This window comes from Pantherophis guttatus, chromosome 9, assembly GCF_059756535.1.
Source record: "Pantherophis guttatus breed Tessera chromosome 9, ASM5975653v1, whole genome shotgun sequence".
NCBI lineage: Eukaryota > Metazoa > Chordata > Lepidosauria > Squamata > Colubridae > Pantherophis > Pantherophis guttatus.
The window spans coordinates 32,589,964-32,616,815 of NC_142071.1; the positions used below are offsets into that span (position 1 = coordinate 32,589,964).

At 47.3% G+C, this 26,852-nt stretch overlaps 1 protein-coding gene and 1 long non-coding RNA gene across 3 annotated transcripts; one reads left to right on the top strand and one right to left on the bottom strand.

Annotated features, from left to right (window-relative positions):
* Positions 1 to 1,058: 1,058 nt before the first annotated feature.
* LOC117670177 (uncharacterized) lies at positions 1,059 to 2,448 on the bottom strand. The gene is made up of 2 exons (XR_004592588.3): positions 1,957 to 2,448; positions 1,059 to 1,308 (listed from the first exon to the last, which is right to left on the bottom strand). It is a non-coding gene; the product is annotated as an uncharacterized LOC117670177 (long non-coding RNA).
* On the top strand, positions 2,428 to 25,974 carry LOC117670176 (transmembrane protease serine 13-like). 2 transcript variants are annotated; one of them, XM_034425138.3, is made up of 14 exons: positions 2,472 to 2,545; positions 5,733 to 5,860; positions 6,812 to 6,983; positions 7,446 to 7,556; positions 11,678 to 11,800; positions 11,909 to 12,038; positions 12,476 to 12,568; positions 15,241 to 15,284; positions 15,751 to 15,910; positions 16,319 to 16,491; positions 16,917 to 17,015; positions 17,256 to 17,398; positions 24,454 to 24,606; positions 25,342 to 25,974. In XM_034425138.3, the coding sequence occupies exons 2-14, from the start codon at positions 5,825 to 5,827 to the stop codon at positions 25,354 to 25,356; spliced, it is 1,452 nt and encodes a 483-aa protein (XP_034281029.2). In that variant the 5' UTR covers positions 2,472 to 2,545; positions 5,733 to 5,824; the 3' UTR covers positions 25,357 to 25,974. The 2 variants fall into 2 exon arrangements, with proteins under 2 accessions (XP_034281032.1, XP_034281029.2); XM_034425141.3 differs by lacking the exon at positions 5,733 to 5,860 and having other exon boundaries at positions 2,428 to 2,545.
* The last annotated feature ends 878 nt before the right edge of the window (positions 25,975 to 26,852 follow it).

The following is a 26,852-nucleotide window of genomic DNA, read 5'->3' on the forward strand; positions in this document are numbered from 1 at the left end:
ACCCTTTCATTTGGCCTGGTTTCTTCCATTGTGGTGGGATGTTTTGTCCTCATGCTGCCCTTGGAGACTGTCCTGTTTGCAGCAGCTTTTACTTGTTTAAATTTGCTTCATGTTTTTCATAAACTGCTTGGGCATTTCGAGACCGACTTCTGCCACCAGTAGCCTCCCACCGGCCAGTCCGCTCCCACAGAGAGGGGCTCCTCAGGGTACCATCGGCCAAGGTATGTTGGCTGGCGACACCCAGGGGGAGGGCCTTCTCTGTGGGAGCTCCTGCCCTGTGGAATGAACTGCCCCCGGAATTGCACAAGATCTCTGACCTCCGTGTATTTCGCTGTGCCCTCAAGACCCTGCTGTTCCGCCAGGCCGGGCTATCAATGTAAATGATTTTAAATTGGGTGTTTTAAATTTTTGGGTTTTAATTTGGGCCGAAATTATTTGATAATTTTAATTATTTTTTAATTGATGTTTGTATACTTTTGTGTTTTTAATAGGCTGTACACCACCCTGAGTCCTTCGGGAGAAGGGTGGTATAGAAATAAAATTATTATTATTATTATTATTATTATTATTATTATTATTATTATTATTATTATTATTATTATTTTGATGAAGGGTGAGGAAGTTATGAAAAATGAAAAGTTTTTCCTTCTAGGTCTCTAATCACCTCAGTTGCTGTCCTCTGGACATATTCCAGTTGTCTTTCCTAAAATGTGGCATCCAGAATTCAATGTTATATTCTCGCTGCAGTCTGACTAACGAGGAGTGGAAAGGAGGAATAGCTGCTTTTGATTTCTGATAGCAAACTTACATTGATGCTGCCTAGGATTGCATGTGCCTCCTTGATAACTGCATCCCTGTCAGAATATTCATGACTGGGAAGACATGGTAACAAGGTCAGCCAATGAATAGGCATAGCAACTAAGTCAGCCAATTGGGAGCTGAGACAGACTGGAGCCAGGGCGTGTCTTAGTCTGCAGCTTCTGATTCTGTGCAGAGAAATGAAACTGAAACCAGAGTGTGTGAACTTGTCTGCTGATTTAAGCTGAAATGAAACTAAATTTGCTGTTGGTATTGTAAATTTACTTCATGTATTATTGTGAATATAAAGAAGTTAATGAATCCTGCTGCATCAGTTTATCTGTGTGTGCTTCTGGATTTGTTTTTTGCAACAAGCTCTGACAATCCCTCTTAGTGGATGTTCACAATTTGATCCAACCTGAACTTCTCCCCATGAACTGCAGCCAACTGTTCTTTTTCCAACCACAAGTCTTTGGAGAAGAAGAGTTGGAGAAGTTGGGAATCTTTAACCTGTAGAAGAAAAGATTATGAGATACGTTATTGTTACCTCCAAGAATCCAAAAGATTGTTATGTAGAAGATTGGGTAGATTTATTCAAAAAACCAAGGCAAGAAATGATGGGTTTAATTGACAAGAAACTGCAGCAAAAGAGAATCTGAACAGCAAAAGCAATCTGGGAAAGGCTTCTTCAGGAAATAGCAGACTCACTTTTGCTAGAAATATGTGATAAAAGGGTAGATGGTGATCAGATGTGTCAGAGTGCACACAGAGTGACTATTTTGAGACAACCCAGGAGCAAAATACAGTAAACAGAGGTTTGTCTTCCAAATAGTGGTTTATCTACAAGGAATATATACATACAGATACTAGGCAAAGTCAGGCAATCAATCATCAAATATAGCATGGAAGCACACACACACACACAGAGGTATGCCCTCACAGGGCCTCTCTTATATTACAGCCTCTTAAAGCGATAACAGTCAAATAACCCTGCCGACTCATTGCTACCACTGCATCATCGTTACAGCGTTACAGTATTACAACATTAGAGCAGCTGGTCAGCTATTAAATCACCATTACCCTGACAAGATGCCTTTGGAGGTGGCCTCCCAAGCCTCTTCCACCAGTCCCGGTTTCCAGAAACGCTCTCCTGCCTACCTCTTTTAGTGGCATGCAATCTGGTGGGAAGTAGAATGGGCTGTTTTTTCCTTCTCATCCTTCCTGTTCTCCTGAGTCAGGTACTCCCTTTGGATGTCCTTCCTTGGGTGTGGCTGCCCTGATACTGCCTCCTTGCCTGGGGAGACCAGCTCAGGGCCATGGCCAGGGAGCTTCAGAACGGAAGAGCATTTGGCAAGACTCCTGTGTGAGGGTCCATTGACCAGCCAGGAAGAAAAACCAATTTCTCTTGTGTAGGTCCCCATTGGGAGACCTGAAGCCAGATGCTCTCAGAAACCTGGCAGGAAGGCTGGGCTGTGCAGAGTAATCTTTCAGGTCAGGCCAGTTTCTTCCCTGCCTGGCTCTGGAGGTTGCCACACACAGCTAGCAGGGAGGGTGCCAGGCAGGTAAGACAGGTAAGCTTCCCACTCAGTGCAGTTGTCCCAGAGATACATTGTGGGTTGGATGCTGGCAAACCTCTGAAGCTCATATGTATGATTGAAGGAAGGCAGAGGGCCATGGACCTTGAAAGGTTGCAGTGATCCAACAGGGCTGCTGGTGGGAAGAGGCCATGGAACAGCCCCCACACCTGGTAAGTCAGCTCAGGAAGGGAGGGAGGGAGGGAAGAACCTGCTGATCACTGGAGTGATGGGATGTCGTCAGTAGACATCTTCCTGGAATTGGTAGAAATGAGCCCCAGAGAGGAAGAAGGAATGGGCTGGGGTCTCCAGCAGTCCTAGGACTGGATGGCTTTCTATTCTTTGCGGCTGCTCGGGGGGGGGGCACCTCCTCCATAAATCCTGCATCCTCAGTGCTGGGCAGCATCAAGGCAGGTCTCCTTGAGCAAATCCTCCGAGCCTCTTCCCTGCCCAGTGCTCTCACCAGCATTGGGGGTGGGGTGGGTGGGTGAGGGGTGAGAACAGATTGTAGGCAGTCTTTCTATTCTGTGATTCTGTGATGGCTGCTTCTTTCCTTGAGATAAACTTCTTAAGAGCACTTGAAACCCCTTTCATTTTCATGTATCTAAACTGGCAGGTATAATCTGGCAGGAGTAGCCAACACCCCAGGAGACAAGCTTAGGATCCAAAAAGATCTTGACAGACTTGAACAATGGGCCCTATCCAACAAAATGAAATTTAAGGTGGAGAAAAGAAAGGTTTTATACTTACACAGGAATAACCAAAGGCACAAGTACAGAGTAGGTGAAACCTGGTTCAAAAACAGTAAGAGGGACCTTGGAGTCCTAGTGGACGATCACGTAAACATGAGCCAGCTCCCCCTCTAGATCTAGTGGGTTCTGCCCAGTGGTGAAATCCAATTTTTTTTTACTACTGGTTCTATGGGCGTGGCTTGGTGGGCGTGGTGTGGTGTGGCTTGGTGGGCGTGGCAGGGGAAGGATACTGCAAAATCTCCATTCCCACCTCACTCTGGGGCTAGCCAGAGGTGGTATTTGCAGGTTCTCCTAATTCCTCAAAAGTTCTGCTATCGGTTCTCCAGAACCTGTCAGAACCTGCTGGATGGGAAAGAGCAGTCTGGGGCCAGGAAGCAGAACTCAAGGGTGTTTAGCTGAGCAGCTGGTCTTTGTCCATGGCTTCAGGGAGGCTGGTGCAGGCTGCATCTCTGGCAAGTGGAGTATCTGGCAAACCTTGGAAGGGAGGCACTTGACTGAGGTGGGCGCATTTGCCAGAGGACTCTGGGACATCAGGTCTCTCAATACCTGAGCTTCTGATGGGAAGGAATGGGCATGGCCAAAGTCTGCATTGTCCAGCCTCTGCCAACATGCCTACCTGGAGGGTTCCAGACTCCTGTTTGGCCCTGGTGTGAGAGGGGGGTTCAGGGGTCTGGAGCTCCCAACTGGTTCACGGCAGCATCTCCGGGATAGTCCAATGTCCTCCTTGCCCCACCCACCTGTCCATCTCCCAGCCACAAAAGAACCATAGCAGAAGGGAAATTGTGTGTGTGGGGGGGGGAAGAATAGATTTTCTGATCCCTGTCAGTGAGGTTTCAAGCCCCATCATGGGACAGAAGAGCACTGATCGCACTTGTTGCTGATCTCTGGTGAGAGTGAGATAGTGGTAAGGCGTCCATCCTTGCTCTCCTTGACCTTTTGGCAGTACCATCAACCATGGTATCTTTTTGGATCGGCCGTGGGATTTGGGACTGGGAAGTGTAGTGTTGCAGTGGTTCAGTTCCTCTTTCTGTGGCCAGTTCCAATCAGCCTTAATAGGGGGGGCTTAGCCATTCCTTTGGGCTCACTACTCTCTCTGCTCCCTTTTAATATATACATCAGATGTGTCCAATCTTTTGGCTTGTCTGGGTTGCATTGAAGAATTGTCTTGGGCAGCATATAAATAGAAGATAGATAGATAGATAGAATTCTTTATTGGCCGTGTGATTGGACATACAAGGAATTTGTCTTTGGTGCATAAGCTCTCAGTGTCAAGTTTCAAGGTCGTCTCAAATAAATTGCATTTCAAACAAAGTCTTTGAAGAAAAACTCCTATTTATTAAGCACGACATTCTAAACCCAGCTCCATCAAAGCCAACACTGACTTCCAGGCCCAAAACCCTCCCTTTCTGTCCCCCACTCCCCTGCACTCATTGGCCATCTCCAAGTCATTCTACCCCTAATCTACTCCAGCTCAAAGGAATTTCCCCCCTCCCATCCCATCTCCTAGGGGATATTATCTCCAGGGAAAATAAGTAGGTGAAAAGTCAAACGTCCCTTTCCAGACGCCTCCGCTTCTTCTTCTTATGTCAGCACTAGAGTAAATGCTGCTTGAAGTGCTGACATTCAGTGTACATAAAAAGGCAAGATACACTCATCAAGAATCACAGGGCACAACACCCAGTGACAATCATGCAGTCACAAGTGGGAGGAGATGGGTGACAGGAACGATGAGAAGACCAATAGCAATAGTAATGCAGCCTAATGTGAATAGTTTGACAGTGTTGAGGGAATTATCCATTTAGCAGAGTGATGGCGTTCGGGAAAAAACTGTTCTTGTATCTAGTTGTCTTGGTGTGCAGTGCTCTACAGTGTCGTTTTGAGGGTAGAGGAGTTGAAACAATTTATGTCCAGGATGCGAGGGGTCTGTTAAAATAAAAAGGGCAGCCTGACTAGCTGTCCAAGGCTGCATGCAGCCTGCAGGCTGTAGATCAAATACACCTGATCTGTATGAAACCGCTGGGTACGAGGGATTTCATCCCTGGTGACCCAAGTGATGCCCTGGCTGTCCTTTTGTAGTGCCTGGAAGCAGTGGGGGCCTGGATGGGGTGCAACAGGCTTCAAGGGAATCCTGGTAAGAGGGAGTGGCTGCGTGTAGGTAGAGCCTCAGGATCCAGAGACATATCATCTTTAGTTCTGGATGGGGAGCAGACCTGCTGTGCAATTTGAGGGTCCTCCTAGAGTAGACTCTGCTCAAAGAGCAGGTGGCAATCATGGCTAGGAGAGCCTTCACAAACTTTGTGTGGTGTGCCAATTGTGCCCCTTTCTGGATTCTGAGTCCCTGTGCTCAGCCACTCATGCCCTGGTCATCTCCTGCTCGGATTATTGCAATGCGCTCCACATGGGGCTACTGTTGAAGAGTATTCGGAAGCTACAATTGGTCTAGAATGCAGCAGCATGGACAGTTTTGGAGTCCCCAAGGATAGCACACATAATGTGAGCTGTGCTGGCTGCTGATCTGCTTCTAGGTGCAATGCAAAGTGTTGATTACTACCTTAAAGCCATTTAGACGAGGTGTCTCAGATATCTGTGGAACCGTCTTTCCCCAAAGGGATTGGCCCACCCCAGTCTGCTGGCAGGAGAGGCCTACTGCAGATCCCATCGGCCAAGGAATTTCAGCTGCTGGGATCCAGATTTTCTACCATGGCTCCTGCCCTTTGGAACATCTTGCCACAAGAAGTAAGATCCTTTCTTTTAGCCTTCAGGAAAGGCCTTAAAACTTGGCTATGCTGGTTGACATTGAGTCCTGAAGAAGAAGCGGTTGGCTGGAGATAGTTGGTGGGCTAACAGAGAAGGCACCCCACCTCTTGCTCCAAATCCATGTTTTTTAGTTTGTTTTATTTTTTTGTAATTTTAATATGTTCTTATATTTATAACTTTGATATTTGTATATATTATCATACTACAAGCTGTTCAGAATTTCCTGAAACCACAAGATGGGCAACAAATGAATTTACTACTACTAATAAGGTTGCAAGTGAATCAGAAGCTGGGAATCTGATCCTCAGAAGTGACCTCAGGGCCCAGCAGCATTTGATGGGGGGGGGGGAGGCAGGAGGTAGTTGTTACTTTGCAAGCAACCAAGGCAGGATGACTGGGAGCTGAGCGCCACACTGCCCAGCACTGAGTCCCTTTGGATGGCTAGGGTCCAGGCAGGTGTCCAACCAGGGACCTGGACTGGTTGGTAAGGAGATTCCTGGAGGGAGACTCCCCTGCTGGGGCAGCTTCCGTAAGCACAACACACACACTGCATGTTGCTTCTACTAAGGAGGTCAGGGCTCAGCCCTTTCAGAGCAGAAACAGCCAGAAGGAAGAGACCTGCCCTGTCCTGCCCAGCCTAGCCTTGCCTAGCCTAGCCTATGGGGATCACAGCTTCTGGCAAGGATAGCACCAGTGTCCTAATTCAGGTAGGCAGCTGGAAACTGGGCTTCTACAAAGGAGCACACCCAGTTCCTTGGCAAAGAGGTCAGTCCGGAAGCAGCTCAGGAAGGGTATTCTCTTGGTTTGTGATGACTCTGGTAGAATTTGCTGGGGGGAAAAGAGGGGGCTTAGGACCACCACTCCTGTTCGGATGCATCCAGACTTTGATCCTTGGACCTCTTTTCCAACTTTGGTCTTCTTTGCCCACAGGAAAGTCCACTGCCTTATCAGGAGGTCCTGAGCCCTGTCCTCTATGCCTTCACACCTGCTGTCTCTCAAGTAGCCCCATCAGGTGAGACCATTCAAGGTGCCACCCTCAGACCGTATGCTACAGAAACCAGACCAAGCTCTCCGCCCTGCATAGCTGGTGCAAGTCCAAGTGGTAAGAATCTGCAGGAACCTCCTAACGAGGAGTTGGTTTTTTTTTGCATATAATGATGGAGGTGGGGGTCTAGTCCAACCTCTTGCAATAGGGAAGACCCCTAAGTAGGGGACTAGGAAAGGTAGCACTGGGAGGTGGGCTGAAAGAGACAGAAGCAAACATCTGGGAAGCAGGAGGCTGGCTCTTCCTTATAGCTCCCAAGCCTCTAGTCTCTCTGCTCTGCTGTGCAAGATGGCAGCTTCAGCAATCCAGGCCTCTGGATATGAAGGGGAAGGATGGAGGAAAACTGAATTCAGCCTGTAGTTAAGCCCAACTCTTGCCTGCTTCCCATCTCCCTCAGTTCCAGCCTGCTGGCGATTCCCAGAAGAGAAACCTCTTGCTGCTCCCACCCCTCAGTCTTTGACTTTTCCTATGTAGAGACCTCAGCTTGTCCCACAACTCTCTTCCTTTCCCCACCCACAGCTTCCTCCAGCCCTGCTGCCAAGGTATTCTGGGGAATGGGCCCGAAGAGGGTGGCCCTCATCGTCTGCCTTCTTGTCCTCATTGTGCTGCTGATTGCCCTCATCCTGCTCTGTGAGTTCTTCCCTTTTCTCTTAGATTAGAATAACAGGGTTGGAAGAGACCTTGGAGTCCAATTCCCTGCCCATGGCAGGGGACCCTATAACATTCTAGACAAATGGCTGTCCAATTTCTTCTTTAAAACCTCCAGTGATGGAGCACCCACAACTCCAGGAGGGAAGCTGTTCCACTGGTTAATTGTTCTCATTGATAGGAAATTTCTCCTTAGTTCTAGATTGGAACTGTAATGATCTTCCACTCGTTACTTCTTGTCCTGCCCTCTTATTTTGTTTGCTTGCAACTTATGGTGTGCAGGAATGACTTCCTGGTTCTTTCCACCTACCTAGAAGTTCTTTGCTGATATCTGAGGGGAGGCTCAGTCCAAAGAGCCAGGTCTCTTTGGTGAGCAAAGGAATTATCAGCAGAGTTTCCATTTCTGGTGAGATCAGGTTCCATGAAGGAAGGAGTAATATTTGCAACCTGGGGATGAGTGGCCGTGGGCAGTGGCTCTTCCTTTATGGAACTGCAATGCTCTGCCTCAGACCAAGTACTCCCTGCTCTGACAGGGGGGAGGGACAACTGCAGACCCCCCCTCACTTTTCTCTTGCCTGTTGCAGGACAGGAAACACGGCTGAGTCCCTGGGAGGGAGGGTCAATCTCACCCCCAGGATTACTTTGTCTTTTTGCAAGAATGCTGCTGCCTCATAGGAAGGCATCATCCTCTCCCTCCTCCCATGTTTGTTCAAAAGCTGCTCTGTCTCCATGGTAGGCAACATCCCATACCCTTAAATCTCTTCCTTATGCTGTGAAGGAGGAGGGCTACCCTCTTTTTGTGAGTCAAACACTGGGCAGAGACTTTCTGAGCAGGGAGAGGTCCAGCTTTTTCTCCTTCTCAGACATTCACAAATTGTCCTCCTGTAGGGACACCGGCAGTAATTTCTGAAAAAGGAAAGATCCTACTCTGATACAGAGAAATGCATGTGAGTTGGTGTAAATATGTGCCCCACATTTCCAAGTGGTGAGCCTCTGCAGAGCCTCAAGGAGAAAACCAGGTTAAGACCTGGTTTCATTGTTATTCCTACTTCATGGAAGTTTGCTGGGAACCCATATTGCTCATAGGACATGCCAGAAACATTTCTTTTCCGTTCTTTATTGTTGATTTTGGAATCCATATACAGGAAGAGAAGGAGATTGAAGGAAAGCAGTTGAATGCCAGGACTCTGTTTGTCTCCTTCTCCTCCTCTTCCTCCATTCATACAATGGATGGAAACTAATCAAGGAGAGCAACCCAGAACTAAGAAGAAATTTCCTAATAATGGGAATGATTAACCAGTGGAATGGATTGCCTTCAGAAGTTGCGGGTGCTCCATCACTGGAGGCTTTTAAGAAGGGACTGGACAGTCACTTGTCTGAAATGGGATAGCCAGGTTTCACCTAATTTGTATTTATATATTTGGTTTTTCATGCCTAAGTGTAAAACATTACTTTTCTTTACATTACATTTCATTTTGTTTGATAGGGCCCAGTGTTCAAGTCTGTCAGGATCATTAATGAGTTCTACTTCCCTTTGCTACCGGTTTGGGACTGTGAGTGCGTGTGTGTGTGGGCTTGCTTTGCTCGCTTGCGGTGCTTCTGTGTATGCACAGAGCTTCCATGATGACGTCTGGGCAGGTGGGCGGAGCCTCTTGCCACTGCCACTACTGATTCACCCGAACCAGGGTGAACCGGTAGAAACCCACCACTGGTCAGGATCCATTTGGATCCTGAGCCCATCATCTGGGATGTTGGCTATCCCTGCCAGCTTTGTGTCATCTGCAGATTTGATGAATCCCCCTTCTATTCCTCATCTAAGTCATTTATGAAGATATTGAAGAGCCTAACCCTAACCCTAACCCTAACCCTGGGCCTACAGCAGAACCTTGGGGTACCCCACTGCTTACTTCCCTCCATGTAGATATATTACTATTAAGGACCACATGTTGAATATGGTTTGTCAGCTAGTTGCAAATTCATCTGGTGGTGATGCTGTCTATCCCACATTTTTCTAGTGTATCATGACGTAGGTTATGGTCTACTTTGTCAAATGCTTTACTGAAATCCAAGTATACTATTTCCAGAGAATTTCACTGCCCTTTTCCAAAGCTGCTCAGAAGTATAGTGTCCAGAACTGGCCAATGCAAAATAAATTGAAATGATTCATTATGTGCTTTGGAAATGACAACTAATGCTGTGACCCCCTCTGTGCCAGATGTCTGGCTCCTTCTGTTCCTTGGGGTGTGAGATATTTTGTGAATGTGCCTAGGATTGGACTTAGATCATTCTGAAAACCAGCATCTGATCCCTGGCAAATGCTATTCAGATTTTGATGATGCCCCAAAAGCATGGGGCAGCAGCACAACTGATTTCTGTTTCTCAGCCCCTTGTGTCATTTGCACAAGCAGCTGCAACGTGAACCGCTTTTTGTGCCCTTCTTAGAGACACAGAAGGGGAGAGAAAGGGGAAGGAGGTGAGAAAGAGAAGCAGTTATCCTTTTAGCACAGAGGTCACCAACTGAGAAAATTTTGGTGGTCCACAGCGCACCCGAACTGCTCCAGGATGACCAATGGCTAGTCCTGTGACTACAGCTCTGGAATATGGGACCAGCCAGGCAGATCATGGTGGGGCTGGAAATCTCCCTGGTAGAGGGAGCTACGTGCAACTTGCAACTTTGCAGGAGGTGCAAGGAGTAGCACAGCCCTCACCAGCCGGAACGAGGTAATGGTACAAACGGGGTGGGGGTGGGGGCAGGCAGGCCAAAGCAACGGGTGTCAGCAACCCACGGCTCTTTCTTCCCCCTGCTGTGGCTTCCTGTCGACTGAACCCACCATTGGCTGTCCCCGCCCCTCACCCTCTCAGTCACTCCTCACCTGGCCTGAGAAGGGAAGGGCAGGGGATGGAGATTCACTCCATGTTTCAGACCGGGAGTGAAGCTTCATCTGTTGCTGGGTCTTGCAGTCATTTCTTCCAGCCCTTGTTGGTGCTCCACTCAGCTCTGTCTCTCAGGGAGACATGTGACTTCCTCTCAGCCCCGAGACACTGGCCCGGTCCGGCTGTTTCTCCCCGTCCGCTGCTGTTGGCGCCTCCATGGCCTGCCCACTGCTCTTGCAGTTCAGTTAAATTTAGCACGCTTCACAATGGGGGGGGAGAGAGAGCAGGTCATGCGTTCAGCACCAATAAAGGCTGAAGAAGTGCCCACGAGATCCATATTTGATGAATATTTGTATTCATTTCATGTATTCAAATCATGTTTATACTTATATATATTATCTAATACGTGCTTGACAAAATAAATAAATAAAATGAATAAATATGCTGGGGCTGGGGCACCAGCTGATTTTAATAGCATGGACAACTTTCAACAGATGAGAAATGAACGAACTACAGAGGCCCACAATTTCTGGGTTACAGAGCACTTTCCCCGGAATCAGGGGGGTTCTGCTAGTATCCTTTGCATGATCATATTTTACTTAAAGGCAAACTTTCACAAGCTGCAGCTGACTTCATCAGATGTATGGATAAAGTTTTGTGGTCAGAAACGATGCTATCAGTCTCCATCTGATTTATGGCTACTCTGGACTAACATAGATCTCCTTTAAAACTTTCCCCCCTAGAGACTCATCTGTGGTGATGCCTGCACATCACAATGCTGAGGAATGATCTATGGCACAAATGCTGCTTCCAATTCTCTGCAAGAGTCTCTGGAGGGAACATATCTGCCACCTGCTGCCTAATAACAATAAGAACTGGGAACTTGTTCAGCTGGCAGTGCCAATGATGAAGAGGTGCAGTTGCCAGTGCCAGGCTTTGCTCCTTGCAGTCTAGACAGGACACAGTAAATCCAAAGAGTGAGAAGCTCAGAAGCTCTAATCAATAGTCTTTATGAGAAGAAAAACTGAGGCGATACACAAGAATTTCAACAAGTCCCTTGTTTGTTTATTTCTCCCACTTTCTATGTGGAGAGGCGGGGGCATCTGCAATGGTTCCCTGCTTGGTGGTCTGGAGTCTGGATTCCTTTTGTCAATGTAAGAAATAATCCCCCTACTTAAAAACTCACCTCAATTTGTTCATTGTTCTTGCTTGTGTCTTGCTACTCCCAGTTTTGTTCTGGCGGTCCAGCACAGGCATTGTGTACAAGCAGCCAGCGGAGAGCTGCAGTGACCATGCTGTGCGGTGTGATGGGGTTCCTGACTGTTCTCAGAGGACCGATGAACTGGACTGTGGTAAGGCCGGAAGGTTTTGGGGAGCCGGGTGACAGAACTTGGGCTGGGAGGCTACTTCCCTCCCAGGAACTCCCATTCAGGTCCTTTCTGTCCTCACCTGTTCTGCAGTGCGCTTTGGGTGGAACCAGTCCTTGCTCCATGTCTACTCAGGAGCAGAGAGGGAGTGGCTGCCTGTCTGCAGCCAAGCCTGGACTGAGGCCTTCTCCCGAAAGACCTGTCAGCAGCTTGGATTCCTTAAGTAATGCTGGGCCTCCTTGTAAGGTGGGGAGGGAGTCCACTGAAGGAAGGAAAGAAGCTCCTGTCTTCTCTTAGCCTCTGGCTTGCTTTGCTGGTCCTGTTCACGTGCAGAGTGCCCTGGTGGCAACTTTTCAAGCAGTGGAAAGAGCTGTTTGGAGACTGCACTCCTTCAGATTAATCGGGGAGGGGGGAACTTCTTGGGAGGAAAATAGATGTGGCTGTTCATAAACTGAGAATCTTGGGGGGCTGCATGCCGTGCCAGGGATGTTTTGTAGTACAAATAATGTTGAGTTTTTAGTCACTGTCCACTCCTGGCCAAGCGGTGTCCATGGTGGCCTGGCTTGCCAGGTGCAGGGGAAGCTACTCCATAGCTGCTCTGTGCAGTAAAACAGCCCTCTCCAGGCATCCTTTAGCTGCAACACTCTTTTGCCTCCCTAGTGCTTCCGACACAGAATATGTCCCTCTGGCCTTTTCTGGGAAAAGTCTCATGGTTGGCGAGATGCGAAAAACCATTCAGCAGAGTCTCAACAGGTAATGGGCTGCTTGGGGTGAGGTGGTGGGTTGGAAGGATGCCCCCTCCATTGTGACCACTGCCAAGTGCTGGCAGATCCGCACCATTCAGGACAGATGGCCTCAGAGGGCTTCCTGGCCAAGGACAGCTTGGTCTGCTAGAGCCACTGCTGCTGCTTCTGTTGCTGCACACCCATAGCTCTCTGGGCAGAAGGGATGCCCTTGGCTCAGTGATCCTGACCCTCAGGTGCCATAGAGGATCACAGACCTGGTAAGGTTTGTGATTCATTGGTAGTGCATCAATGCACATGCACAAAGACACACAAAACTCTAGTCTTCCAACTGAGAAACAAAAAAAACCTAGCTCATCTTTGATTGGCTTGTTCATTATTTGGCCAAAAAGTGCTTAGGAAATGGGGTTGTACATTTCTCAAGATAGTTTGCCACGTGTTGTCTGGGACCAGAGGCATCTGCTATGCCCTATTTTTACCGAAGACATCAATTTTCCATAAGGAACAAGATCCTAGTACATCAATAGTGTAATGAAAAATTAGAACATTCACACCTTGCAAAGTGTGACCCTCAAGACTGAGTGTAACAATTAGTGTTTAGTTAAGCTCTTAGTCATGCTTTGGTGGAAGGTGCTTGATTCTCCTGTTTGGAAATCAGTATCAGAGGTGCTTTTCTGCCAAAATCCAAATTCTGCTATCATTTGGCACGTGGCTTTGTAGCACTCCCCCCACCCCCAAATATCTCCCGTTTTCTCCCATCCTCTGCCCTCGCTTGACCATCTATAGGCTGGCAGCTAACTTGGTGCAGGCAGGGACCACAGCACTATGTCTCCAGATCTCCTTCATGGAGGGTTTGAACCATTCGTCCTCAGCTTCATCTATGGGAAGTCAATGTGAAGGGACTCACTTGTCCCTCCTCAAGAAGCCTTCCCTGGACCCAGCAGTATTAGCCAACTATCATCCTGTCTCCAACCTTCGCTTTGTGGCGAAGGTTGTCGAGAGTGTGGTCGCACGACAGTTTCCGCAGTACCTGGAGGAAATGTCTTATCTAGATCCGTTCCAGTCGGGTTTCAGGCCCAGGCACAGCACGGAAGTGGCATTGGTCGCGTTGGTAGATGATCTCTGGAGGGCTCGGGACAAGGGTTGCTCCTCTGTTCTGGCCCTGTTAGACCTCTCAGCGGCTTTTGATACCATCGACCATGGTATCATGCTGCACCGGTTGGAAGAGTCGGGGATGGTGGGCACCGTGTTATGGTGGTTCTCCTCCTTTCTCTCAGACCAGTCGCAGTTCGTGTTGGCTGGGGGGCAGAGGTCGACCTCGAGGCCTCTTATATGTGGAGTGCCTCAGGGGTCGGTCCTCTCGCCCCTTCTATTCAACATTTATGTGAATCCGCTGGGCGAGATCATCCATGGCTTTGGGGTGAAGTACCATCAGTACGCTGATGACACCCAGCTGTACATCTCCACCCCAGGCCACCCCAACGATGCCCTTGAAGTGATGTCCCAGTGCCTGGAGGCTGTGCGGATCTGGATGGGGAGGAACAGGCTCAAGCTCAACCCTTCCAAGACTGAGTGGCTGTGGTTCCTGGCATCCCGATATAGTCAGTTGACTCCATCACTGACTATCACGGGCGAGTCTTTGGCCTCCGCGGAGAGGGCGCGCAATCTAGGAGTCCTCCTGGATACGCAGCTGTCCTTGGAGGAACATCTGACGGCTGTAGCCAGGGGGACCTTCTGTCAGGTTCGCCTGATTCGCCTGTTGCGGCCCTTTCTTGATCGGGATTCCCTGTGGACAGTCACTCATGCCCTCATCACCTCTCGCCTGGAATACTGCAATCCTCTCTACATGGGGCTACCCTTGAAGAGCACCCAGAGGCTCCAACTGGTCCAGAATGCGGCCGTGCGGGTAGTCACAGGAGCCGCATGGCGCTCCCATACAACACCTCTTCTGCGTGAGCTGCACTGGCTCCCAGTGGTCTTCCGGGTGCGCTTCAAGGTGCTGGTTATCACCTTTAAAGCGCTCCATGGCATAGGACCTAGTTATCTTCAAGACCGCCTGCTGCTACCGACGGCCTCCCATCGACCTGTGCGTCCCACAGAGAGGGCCTCCTCGGGGTGCCATCAGCCAAACAATGTAGGCTGGTGACTCCCAGGGGGAGGGCCTTCTCTGTGGGGGCACCTACCCTCTGGAATCAGCTCCCCCAGAGATAAGGAAAATCCAAGACCTCGATGCCTTCCGCCGTGCCCTTAAAACCTTCTTTTTCCAGCAAGCCGGGCTGGCCTAACACTTTTAAAAATATTTTTAATTGTCTGTTATTGTTTTTAATCATGGGGCCAAATTTATATATATCTTTTTAATTGTATTTTAATGTTTGTAGTTTATGTTTTTACTTGGCTGTTCACCACCCTGAGTCCTCAGGGAGAAGGGCGGTCTACAAATTTAATAAATAAATAAATAAATAAATAAATAAATAAATAAATAAATAAATAAATAAATAAATAAATAAATAAATTGCTCTCTGCAGCTTCCCTCTGCCTGGGCCCTCGAGAAGACGGGTCTTTCTTCCAGACAGGCAGACTGACTTGGGGATTCTGAGCATTCCGCTTGGCTGGTGAAAGACCCCATTGGCTGCATTGGCTCTGTTTCTCATTTAACCTCTAATTTATTGATCTCCTCTACAGCTCCCAGTGCCGTTCTGGAAAGCATGTTTCTCTCCGATGCACAAGTAAGGAGACAGAGGAAGCTGGAAGTGGGTGGGCCTGGCTCTGACACCGAGGGGCTTTTGTATTTCTGCCCCATAGCTGAGGAGGGATGAAGTCGTGCCCTAGGGCTGACCTGCTCAGGCTAGGCTCAGCTGCACTCTTTCTCCTTCTTTCATAAGCTGCTATCTCAATAGATCAAACCAGCATGCAAAGCCATGCCACCGAGTGCCTCTGCCTTCCGGGGCAGTACAGAGACTACTGTACTGTCTTCACACTTTGAAAAGCAATAAAAGTTATAAACATCATGGAGCAGAGCCTGTCAGAGAACTACCCTTCAAAACTTAGGACATGCACATCACGTGGGGGCTGGGCTGGGGCTTGGCTAATAAAAAGGGACCTTGCCTGCATCTCCAGGTGGGTTGGTGTGGTGCATGTGGAGGGCTTGTCTGTGCTCCCCCAAATGAGGTTCTTGGATGTTTCTCCTTGCAGACTGTGGGCAACGGATATCTGGCCGCATTGTAGGAGGCACTGAAGCATCTGCCAGTAAATGGCCTTGGCAAGTGAGCCTCCAGTATGGCTCTGCTCACATCTGTGGTGGCACTATCATTGATGCACAGTGGGTGCTGACCGCAGCCCACTGCTTCTTCATGTAAGGCCAACCTCTGGATTAACTTGGGAGGGCAGTGGGATGCTTGTAGAAGGGAAGCTCCCCACCAGGATGCCTGCCAGAAGGAGAAGCCCAAAGGGCCAGGCTACTGCAGAGAGGCAGAACTTCCCACCTGGTGCTTTGTCCATTATTCTGCCTGGCATTTCTTGAGACCCAGCAAAATAATGAGGACAACCCATAACTAATTCTCATCAGAGTCTTCTTTTGGATCAATTTGCTGTCTCAATTTGAATAATTAAATTGGATTGATTTTCCAAAACAACCCATTGTATAGGATCAGGGTTGATTCCCACAGCCCTCATCTCAGAGAAATCTCCCTCTGGATATCTATGCTCTGAGTCTGAGCCAAAGGCAGGGACTCCTGTAACTTTTTGCCTTTGGACTTTTTAGAAATAGCGTGAAAATACTGGATGAATGGAAGGTATATGCTGGTACCTCTGATCTCAAGCAGACGAAGGAGGGGATCCTGGTCTCTGAGGTCATCATTAATGCTAATTACAGTGATGATCACGATGACTATGACATTGCCCTGATGAAGCTCTCCCAGCCCTTGGTCCTCTCAGGTGAAGTTCTCGAATGCCTCCTGAGCAGTTCAGCTCAGCCTGTTTTTCTTTTGTTCAAGGAAGGGCTCATTTTAATGTTGCCAGGTGTCCACTATTTGAGCGGACAGTCCGCTTTTTTCACATTATGTTCACTATTTTTTTTCACAAAATAGTGGACATTTTTTTTATTCAAAATCTTTATGATGAAATTAAAATGTAATTTAATATTTTACATATTATTATAATATATTTGATGTTTTGAATTTTAAGTAAAGTTTTGAAGTGATTATTTTAATACGTGTTAAAATGTTTGTAAGAAAATATATAATTTAATTGTAAATTTTTTTTTATTTTTTTACTACTTAACCCCCCCCCCCCCGCTTGTCCGCTATTTTTTGGAAGCAGACCTGGCAACCCTAGCTCATTTGCTTGACCCTCTTTTCCAGCTCAGGTTCGCCCAGCTTGCCTTCCCATGTCAGGCCAAAGGTTTCTTCCTGGGAGGGCCTGCTTCATCACAGGCTTTGGCAAAATCAGTGAAAATGAAGGTAAGATGGGCGAGTGGACCTCATTTGCTAGACAGAAAAGGTGAGCTTTCCCCTCACTGGACATCTTCTAATAAAGGCTAGGCAGTCACCTGCCAATATGCTTTAGGAGTGAGGTGGGGACTCCTTAGCTATAATGGAACTTTTTCCTTCTGTGATTCCATGACCAAACTCGATTCCAGCATGGGAGGCTGAGGGTTGTCCAGGGCTCTCTTTTCATCACATAATTTTTGCCTTTTGCAGAGAATACATCACCCAAGCTGCGGGAAGCAGAAGTGGAGATCATTGACTATCGGCTCTGCAACAGTCGTAAGGTCTACGAGGGATTCTTGACTCCCCGGATGATGTGTGCTGGGTTTTTGCAAGGAGGCAAAGACTCTTGCCAGGTAAAAGAGGTTTTATTGCCTGAAGAGAAAGTGGAAGAGTTCTCCTATGCAACCTTAGACTGATGCAACAAGTTACAAGTCTGGTAGATTTTAGTGAATTTTCCCACACCAACTGAGACAGAGATAAGGGAAGGTTATTAGGAAGATGGTAGCAAAAGTCCTCAAGGAAAGAAAAGCTGCTCACCCAGTCTGTGGTTCCATGTGAGTTCCTTGAAAGCAGATCCAGAACCGAAGCCCAAAGTCCAATCCCTGGGAAAGGGATCGGAAGGGATGGCCTCAGGACATGGGAGACTCTCTTGGAGGACATGTTTCTATATTCAGTGTTTCCAGTTAGAGCTGCCTCCTCCTCTCTTGAGGACTCCAATCTCCATTGTGTCAGGGTTCCAAGTAACACCCCCAACGAAATAAAACTCCGAGGCTTGAAATTTCTCAAAGCTAACTTTTATTGGAGATGTCATATTGGCACATCTGGGAAAACCCCAATCTGAGAGCTTCTGGGCTTTCCACACCCAAAAGAAAGTTCAAGACCTTTCCCCCCACCCACATGTCCACCACACATCCAATCATGTACAGTCTGGAACAGAAGATATCTTCCCATTCTTCTCAGCACAGCTGCAGGGCACCTTGGCCTTGACTTTCTATAAAGAATTTTGTTTTGACTACATGTCTTCTTCCCTCTATACTAAGGTGACCAGATTTTAACATTGGTAAAGAGGGACACCATTGTGGGCATGGCTTATTTTGTGGGCGTGGCTTGGAGATCATGTGACTGGGTGGGCGTGGCTAGCTGGTCATGTGACCGGGTGGCCATGGCTATGTGTATAGGGACTACTCAGAGGGCTGAAAAAAGTCATTTCTGACAGGTCCTCGCACTTTTGACTGGTCCTCACACTTATGACCATCCTCACATTTATACCCGTGCAGCATTTTTAACAACCATGTCACTCATTTCACAACTGCTTCTCTTCATCATGGTGATAAGATAGGGCAAAAAACGTAAAATGTGAGGACGGTCGTAAGTTTGAGGACTGGTCAAAAGTGCGAGGACCAGTCAAAAATAACTTTTTCAGCCCTCTGAGTAGTCCATATGCCCAAAAGGACTAACCAGAGGGCTGAAAAAAGTCATTTCTGACAGGTCCTCGCATTTTGACTGGTCCTCATACTTATGACCATCCTCACATTTATGCCCATGCAGCATTCTTAACAATCATGTCACTCATTTCACAACTGCTTCTTTTCACCATGGTGATAAGATAGGGCAAAAAACGTAAAATGTGAGGACGGTCGTAAGTTTGAGGACTGGTCAAAAGTGTGTGGACCAGTCAAAAATAACTTTTTCAGCCCTCTGAATAGTCCATATGCATAAAAGGATACAGCAATAGAGAGGGATGAAGGAAGGGAAGAGAAATTAGAGTAGGAGTGAGGGTAAGAGAGAGAGGAAGAGAGGAGAAGGAGAAAGGAAGAGGAAGTAGGGAGGAGAAGAAGAGGGTGGGGGGAAGAGAAAGTAAGAAAGAAAGAAAAGAGAGAGGTGGTAGGTTTGAGGAGAAAGATTGCTGTACAATAAAAAAGATGAAAGGGAAGAAAGCCAACCCCAAACAAATATAAAGATATTAAGATAAAGAATGAATTGTTAAACTTTAAAGAATAAAAGAGAACAAATATGAATAAATAGCAATAATTAGAAACACACATACAAACATACAATGTATTTTCTTTGAACAGAATATTTGGCTGGTTCACAAATTTAAACAGTGTTTAGTCATTTCAATTAAATTTACAATTTCTATATTTCCTTTTTGTCATATTTATTCCTCATCTATTTTTTAAAAAAACCAATATTATCCTTCATCCTCATCTCTAATCTTAATCAAATTCAATTTTTCCCTTCTATATTATACCCCTTCACATTGTCATCTATTTTTATATCCATCCTCACATTGGTTAATTTTGTAATTATGCAATACAGTTGTTTAATACAAATTCAACATTTTAATATAAATCAATTAGTTATATAACTATCTTTTTTGTATATTAATCAATATGAACATGAATATTCCAATTATTTCCATGCAATCCAATTTCTTACAAATCAATTAATTATATTTACCAATAATAATAAACCAAATAATTTCCCCCATATATTCCTCCAAACCACAACTTAACCATTTCTGCTTTCAACACAATATACAATTAATAGTATCTCAATTATTACAATTCCCTAATTAAATAGAGCTTTTTATCTTTGTGTTTTAAAATCTTGAACTCTCCTCTTTTGCCCTAAATTTCCCATTGTTTGCAGTTTTGCACCTACCTTTTTTGGTGAGGAAAAAAAAAAAGAAATCTCTCTCTGCCTCATTTTGTCACGTTGCAGCAAAGACCCTGCTTTACTTTCGCTTTCGCTTTTCAGCATAGCTAGGGGGAAAAAATCTGCTCCAGGAACTCTTTGCAGCTAGCAACAGAACAGAGCTCTGCGCAAAACAGCTGAGAGCAAATCAGCTGAAAGTGGGGAAGCCGAGCTAATCAACTTGTGCTAATTAACCTATGCGGAAGCTGTAAGGGGCTGTTTTTTCTATTTTTGCAGGCATCAGTCTACTCATTTGTTTTCTTTTAACACTGATCACCTGTAGGGCGGCCCTTTGAAGCCCCGCAGCAAGAGTTTAAACAGTTTTTTTCCCTCTAGCCATCAGCTGGGATTCAGGAGGCAGACGGGACTCAGGAGGCAGAATGAAAAATCGGGACTTTTTTAAAATGCCGCGGGACGCGGGACAAATTGCTAAAAATCGGGACTGTCCCGCCAAAAGCGGGACGTCTGGTCACCTTACTCTATACCAGTGATGGCGAACCTTTTTGCCGTTGTGTGCCAAAAGCAGGGGGAGCATGGGGTGGGATGGGGGTTGTGTGTGCATGCCCACATCCATAATTCAATGCGCCCTGCCCGCCTGCGCATACACGTGCGACCCCCCCCACTCTCCCACTTTTGGCACGCGATGGCACAGTGGACCCAGTAGGCTTGTTTTTCGCCCTCCCCAGGCTCCAAAGGCTTTCTAGGAGCCTGGGGAGGGTGAAAACGGCCATCCCCACCTGCCCTGGAGACCGGAAATGGTCCACTTGCTGGCTTCTGGTGGGACAGGAAGGCCGTTTTTCACTCTCCCCAGGCTCCAGAAACTTTCTATGAGCCTGGGGAGGGCGAAAACAGCATTCCCCCCCCCGGGGAGAGTTTTGCTATTCTGGCCCACAACACTCCTGCCCCCCCCCGGTGGGATGGTTCTTTCAAATTCAGAATTACCATTGCTATCACTTTTAAAGTGTTTGAATGTGCTACATCTTCCTTATTTAAAATTAGCTTTAAAATGATTTTATTGCTGTGATTTTAAAAAATATTCTACAAATGTGACAGAATAGCATTCAAACTAGAACTGTAGTTTAAGGTCCGAATCTTAAAATGAAACCATGCAAAAAATCCCACTTTTCTATCATCCCCATTGAGCACAATATTATTTCAGAAAATAATTTCTGAAGAGTTAGTGATATTGTATTATGCAACTATACTGACTTCATTTAAATGATATTTCACTAATTACAGACAGAAAAGCTGATGGAAATATCCATGCTAAAAAAGAAATGGGCTAATCCAAAGGTGCCACCTGCAAAGGTAGCAGCTGCTGCATGTTGTGCTGTGACAGACCCTCAAACTCACTGCCAGAAGGGCATCTGGATAGACATTTGGCATTTTTTTCAGAAAACCAGATTTTTGCCACAGGAAAGTTAGATGGACCACCAGGGAACATTGTTGATGGCACACCAACACACTTCATAAAAGATGGAAGGCATTCCCCTTGCAGGACATGGAAGCGCCCTCCACTCAGGGCTGGGCCCTTTTTCTACGAAACCCCAATTTTAGAATAGAATAGAATAGAATAGAATTCTTTATTGGCCAAGTGTGATTGGACATACAAGGAATTTGTCTTGGTGCATACGCTCTCAGTGTACATAAAAGAAAAGATACATTCGTCAAGAATCATAGTCATAGGGAAACAGTCAATATAAAACTTAAGGATACCAGCAACAAGGTTACAGTCCTATAATCATAAGTGGGAGGAGATGGGTGATAGGAATTCATTTTTTTCATTTTTCATTTTATTAGATTTATATACCGCTCTACTCCTGAAGGACTCAGGGCGGTGAACAGCCAGAAAGATCAAACACACAAACTACAAAATTTAAAAGACAATATAAAAACTCATTAAATAATTTGGCTCAAAACAATTTAAAAACACCCCTACTGTTTTAAAACCAATTTTAAAAGTTACAATTAAAAGGGAAGTTAGGCCAGGCCAGCCTGTTGAAATAAATAGGTCTTGAGGGCACAGTGGAAGGTGCATAAATCCGGGATCCTCCGTATCTCCAGGGGGAGCTCATTCCAGATAGCAGGTGCCCCCACAGAGAAGGCTCGCCCCCTGGGGGCTGCCAGTCGACACTGTTTGGCCGACGGCACCCTGAGGAGCCCCTCTGTATGTGAGTGTACTGGCCGGTGAGAGGCTACTGGTGGCAGAAGGCGGTCCCGTAAGTACCCTGGTCCTAAGCCATGGAGCGCTGTAAAGGTGGTAACCAAAACCTTGAAGCGCACCCAGAGGACCACCGGGAGCCAGTGCAGCTCGCACAGGAGAGGTGTCACATGGGAACGCCACGTCGCTCCCATAACCACCCGTGCGGCCGCACTCTGAACCAGCTGGAGCCTCCGGGTGTTCCTCAAGGGGAGCCCCATGTAGAGAGCATTACAATAGTCTAGGTGGGAAGTGATGAGGGCATGAGTGACTGTGCGTAAGGAGTCCTGATCCAGAAAGGGACGCAACTGGCATATCAGGCGGACCTGATAGAAAGTCCTCCTGGTCACAGCCGTCAAGTGCTCTTCTAAAGACAGCCATGAAGGAGGACGCCCAAGTTGCGAGCCCTCTCCGTGGGGGCCAATGACTCGCCCCCAATAGTCAGTGATGGCACCAACTGACTATATCGGGATGCCAGAAACCACAGCCACTCAGTCTTGGATGGGTTGAGCCTGAGTCTGTTTCTCCCCATCCAGATCCGCACGGCCTCCAGGCACTGGGACATCACTTCAAGGGCATCATTGGGGTGGTCCGGGGTGGAGATGTACAGCTCCAGGAATGATGAGAAGATTAATAATAGTAATGCAGACTTAGTAAATAGTTTGACAGTGTTGAGGGAATTATTTGTTTAGCAGAGTGATGGCGTTCGGGAAAAAACTGTTCTTGTGTCTAGTTGTTCTGGTGTGCAGTGCTCTATAGAGTCGTTTTGAGGGTAGGAGTTGAAACAGTTTATGTCCAGGATGTGAGAGGTCTGTAAATATTTTCACAGCCCTTTTTTTGACTCGTGCAGTATACAGGTCCTAAATGGAAGGCAGCTTGGTAGTAATTGTTTTTTCTGCAGTACTAATTATCCTCTGAAGCAGTAGTGGATTGCCCCCGGTTCGCACCAGTTCTATAGAACTGGTACTAAAACCGGCGGGAGGCTCCGCCGATCAACCCGACATCACTAAAATGATTCTGCGCATGCGCAGAACAGCACACGGCCCCGCTGCGAACCGGGAGTAAAGGTAAGTAGAACCCACTCCTGCTCTGAAGTCTGTGTCTGTCTTGTTGGGTTGCAGAACCAAACCAGACAGTTATAGAGGTGCAGATGACAGACTCAATAATTCCTCGGTAGAACTGTATCAGCAGCTTCTTGGGCAGTTTAAGCTTTCTGAGTTGGCACAGAAAGAACATTCTTTGTTGTACTTTTTTGATGATGTTTTTGATGTTAGGTGTCTATTTTAGGTCTTGCAATATGGTAGAAACTAGAAATGTGAAGGTCTCTACTGTTGATACTGTGTTGTCTAGTATTGTAAGAGGTGGTAGTATGGGAAGGTTTCTCCTAAAGTCTACCACCATTTCTATGGTTTTGAGTGTGTTCAGTTCCAGATTGTTCTGGTTGCACCATGAGGCTAGTTGTTCAACCTCCCGTCTGTATGCGGATTCATCATTGTCTCGAATGAGACTAAACACTGTTGTGTCATCTGCGAACTTCAGTAGTTTAACAGAGGGATCGTTTGAGATGCAGTCATTGGTATATAGAGAGAAGTGGAGAGAGCACACAGCCTTGTGGAGCCCCTGTGCTAATTGTACAGGTATCTGATGTGATTCTGCTAAACTTCACCTGCTGCTTCCTATCTGTTAGGAAACATATGATCCATTTACAAGTGTGTTCAGATACCGCTAGCTGGTTTAGCTTGGTTAGAAGGATGTCTGGAATGATGGTGTTGAATGCTGAACAAAAGTCTAAAAGAGGACCCTTTCATAGGTCTTTGGAGATTCAAGATGTTGTAGGATGTAGTGCAGAGCCATATTAACAGCATCATCAGTTGATCTGTTTGCTTGTTATGCAAATTGCAGGGGGTCTAACAGCAGATCTGTGATGGTTTTTAAGTGAGACAGCACTAGCCTTTCAAAGGTTTTCATAACTACAGATATTAGAGCAACTGGTCTGTAGTCGTTCAGTTCCTTGATGGTGGGCTTCTTCGGCACTGGGATGATAGTAGAGCGTTTGAAGCAAGAAGGAACATAGCACATCTCTAGCAATTTATTGAAGATACGGGTGAAGATGGGGACCAATTGGTCAGCACAGACTTTTAAGTGAGAAGGAGTTATCTTGTCTGGGCCTGGAGCTTTTCCTGGCTTTTGTCTGTGAAATAGGTCTTGCACTTCCTTTTCTGTGATCACTAGGGTTTGTGAACCCAATGGGATGGGGTCAGTTGAAGGAGGTTTGGCTGTTGTTAGTGTGTCTGAGATGGGGGTTGTGGAGATAGGTGGCTGTAGTTTCCTTTCAAACCTGCAGTAAAACACGTTCAGGTCATCTGCCAGTTGTTGATTTCCTTCAGCCTGGGAGGGAGGTTTACCATAACCGGTGATATGGGCTTACCAGTGGTACAAATTACCAAACTCCAGAATGCCAGGTAGGGATTGTGATCTTCAACTCCCTAATGCCCGTCTCTTTTTGCCTAGGGTGACAGCGGTGGCCCCTTGGTTTGTCAGGACAATAATCGATGGTACTTGGCTGGGGTCACCAGCTGGGGAACTGGCTGTGGCCAGCGAAACAAGCCAGGCGTCTATTCCCAAGTGATCAAGTTTCTTGGTTGGATTTACAGCCAAATGGAGGTGAGAAGGTCCTTGCTTGCTTGCTGGGATGTAAATAGGGGAATTCAGGTGGCATGCAGAAGTTGGAAATGGGCATGGAAAGAAGCTAGAGCAAGAGGGACATTTGCACCCACTCCCAACATGCTTCATTAAACATGGGGCAAAGGCAGGCTTAATTGAGCTGCCCACCTGATGCGGCAGAGATTTGATTTAGGCCTGGCTGTACTTGGCATCCTGCAAACTGCTCTACGGGAGAAGCACTGAGCCTTACTTTACCTTTCCCAGGGAACATTCAAGCACAGAGCCTCCTTTCCCTATGCAGCTATCAGGGAGAGGCAAAATAAACAGAAATACCAGGAGTGGAACTTGCCCTCCAACTCAGATTATGCATAACTGGGGGATGTGGGGGTGGCATCTTCCTTTCTCTCAGAAAAGGGGATGTGGGGAGAAGGCAGCAGCCTCTCAGCTGCCTGGTGCTAGCTTGGGGCACAGCAAGGAAGGTTTGTCTACCAAGGACTGGGAGAGGTGAGCTATTCAGGCTGTGCCAAGGGATCACTGCAGATTTAAATGACAGTCCTGAGACAGCAATACTGTTTATGCACTGTTCCCATTAGCTTGGGATTTTGCTTAGCCGAGGAGTGTTTCCCTTTCCCCTTTGACCCTCAGCTGGCACTGGATGGATTTTCTCCCACAAGGCCAGAGGCTGTTTCTAGGCTTGTTCAGGATTCCCCTCTTTTTTCCTATCTTGCCTTGCAGAATCAGACCTCCTAGAAGAAGACGACAACCGCACCCCTTTCTGGGGAAGCGGAACAAGATTGTGAAGGTGGGGCGACTGCACCTTCTTGCCCTTGGGTTGCAAGGACACCGGTGGGGCAAGGGACACCTGGGCTCCTCCCAATGTTCTCTGAGTCCCCCAGGCTGCTCTTGGAACCAGTTGGGGACTCTGGTTTGAAGGATGCAGCTGGTGCTGAGGCTGGAGCCAACTGCTTAGCGAGACACGCTGGGGTAGGATGGGATGATCTTGCTCTGTGGGAGTGTCCTTCTGAGATCTGATCACACGTGGGCACCAGAAAGCGCAGACTACAGAGCCCTCAGCAGACAGAACAGGGTCAGCTGCAACCCTTCCTAGGGCAGGATCTGTCTGGCAGCACTACGGGCCCTTGGAAACTGGACTCGCTAGAACAGCCCTCTGCTGCCTCACTTCAGGGCTCCAGTACTTTTGCCTTGGCGGCTACTGTGACCCCTCCCCTGGAGAAGAGGAGGAACTGCACAAGGAACAAGCAGATGTAAACCCCCCCCCATGTTGACTTTCCACTCCCCAAGCACGCATCTCCTTTCCTCTCTCAAGTCTTTTCCTGAAAAGGAACACCTTGTTTGCTGAAAACAGAACTGCCAGTTTGGGCCTGCTCATTTTCCAGATTCCTTGCGCCAATCTGTTTCTCCGAATCATGGTGACAGCTGCCCCTTGCTGCCTCCCTGTCATCTTCTCTCTCTCGCTCTCTCCCTCTCCCTCTCCTTCTGCGATGGCTTGGAAATGGTCTCTGACAGCTAACCCGGAGAGGGTCTTCTTGAGCTCCACTGTTGGCGGTTCAGGGATTACCTTGCACATTGGCTGGTGTTACAATTGGAGCCAGTCTGAAAGCCGGTTTGTATTTGTGCATATGTGTGTGTTAGATTAAAGGTTCTAAGACATGAGAAAAAGCAGAGGAGGCAGAAGTGGCCCAAAGGTACCTCTTGCCTCAAGGAACAGTGGCCAGCAGTGCTCAGCAGAGGCCCCCAATCTGTGTCGAGTCGGGCCCTCCCATTCCCTCCTTTGACCAGATCATAAGAGACAGGCAATGATATCTTCTGAAATCACATTTAAGTGGGGAACTTTAGCGTGTGTGTGACGTTTCCCCATCTGTGGTCAACCTAATGCATCTCATAAGCAGCCCCCTTGGTAAAAAAGACACTCACCGGTCAAGGTACGGCAGGAGTGGGGAGCGTTGGGACCCTGCCTCTGGTTACACTCCTTCAAGTCCACCAGCTAGTTCCTGGAGAATAGGAGAACCCAACTGACCAGCAGCAGGCACCTCAATCTCAGGTTTTAGGAGTGTGGGAGAAAAGGATTGAAACCGGCAGATATTTATTTATTTATTTATTTATTTATTCGATTTATATGCCGCCCTTCTCTGGAGACTCAGGGCAGCATAGATAGAGGGACCCAGGCAGTCAAGCAGCACCCCAGTTCACCCTCCCACTTGCTTTTTGGACCTGACAAGCAAAGG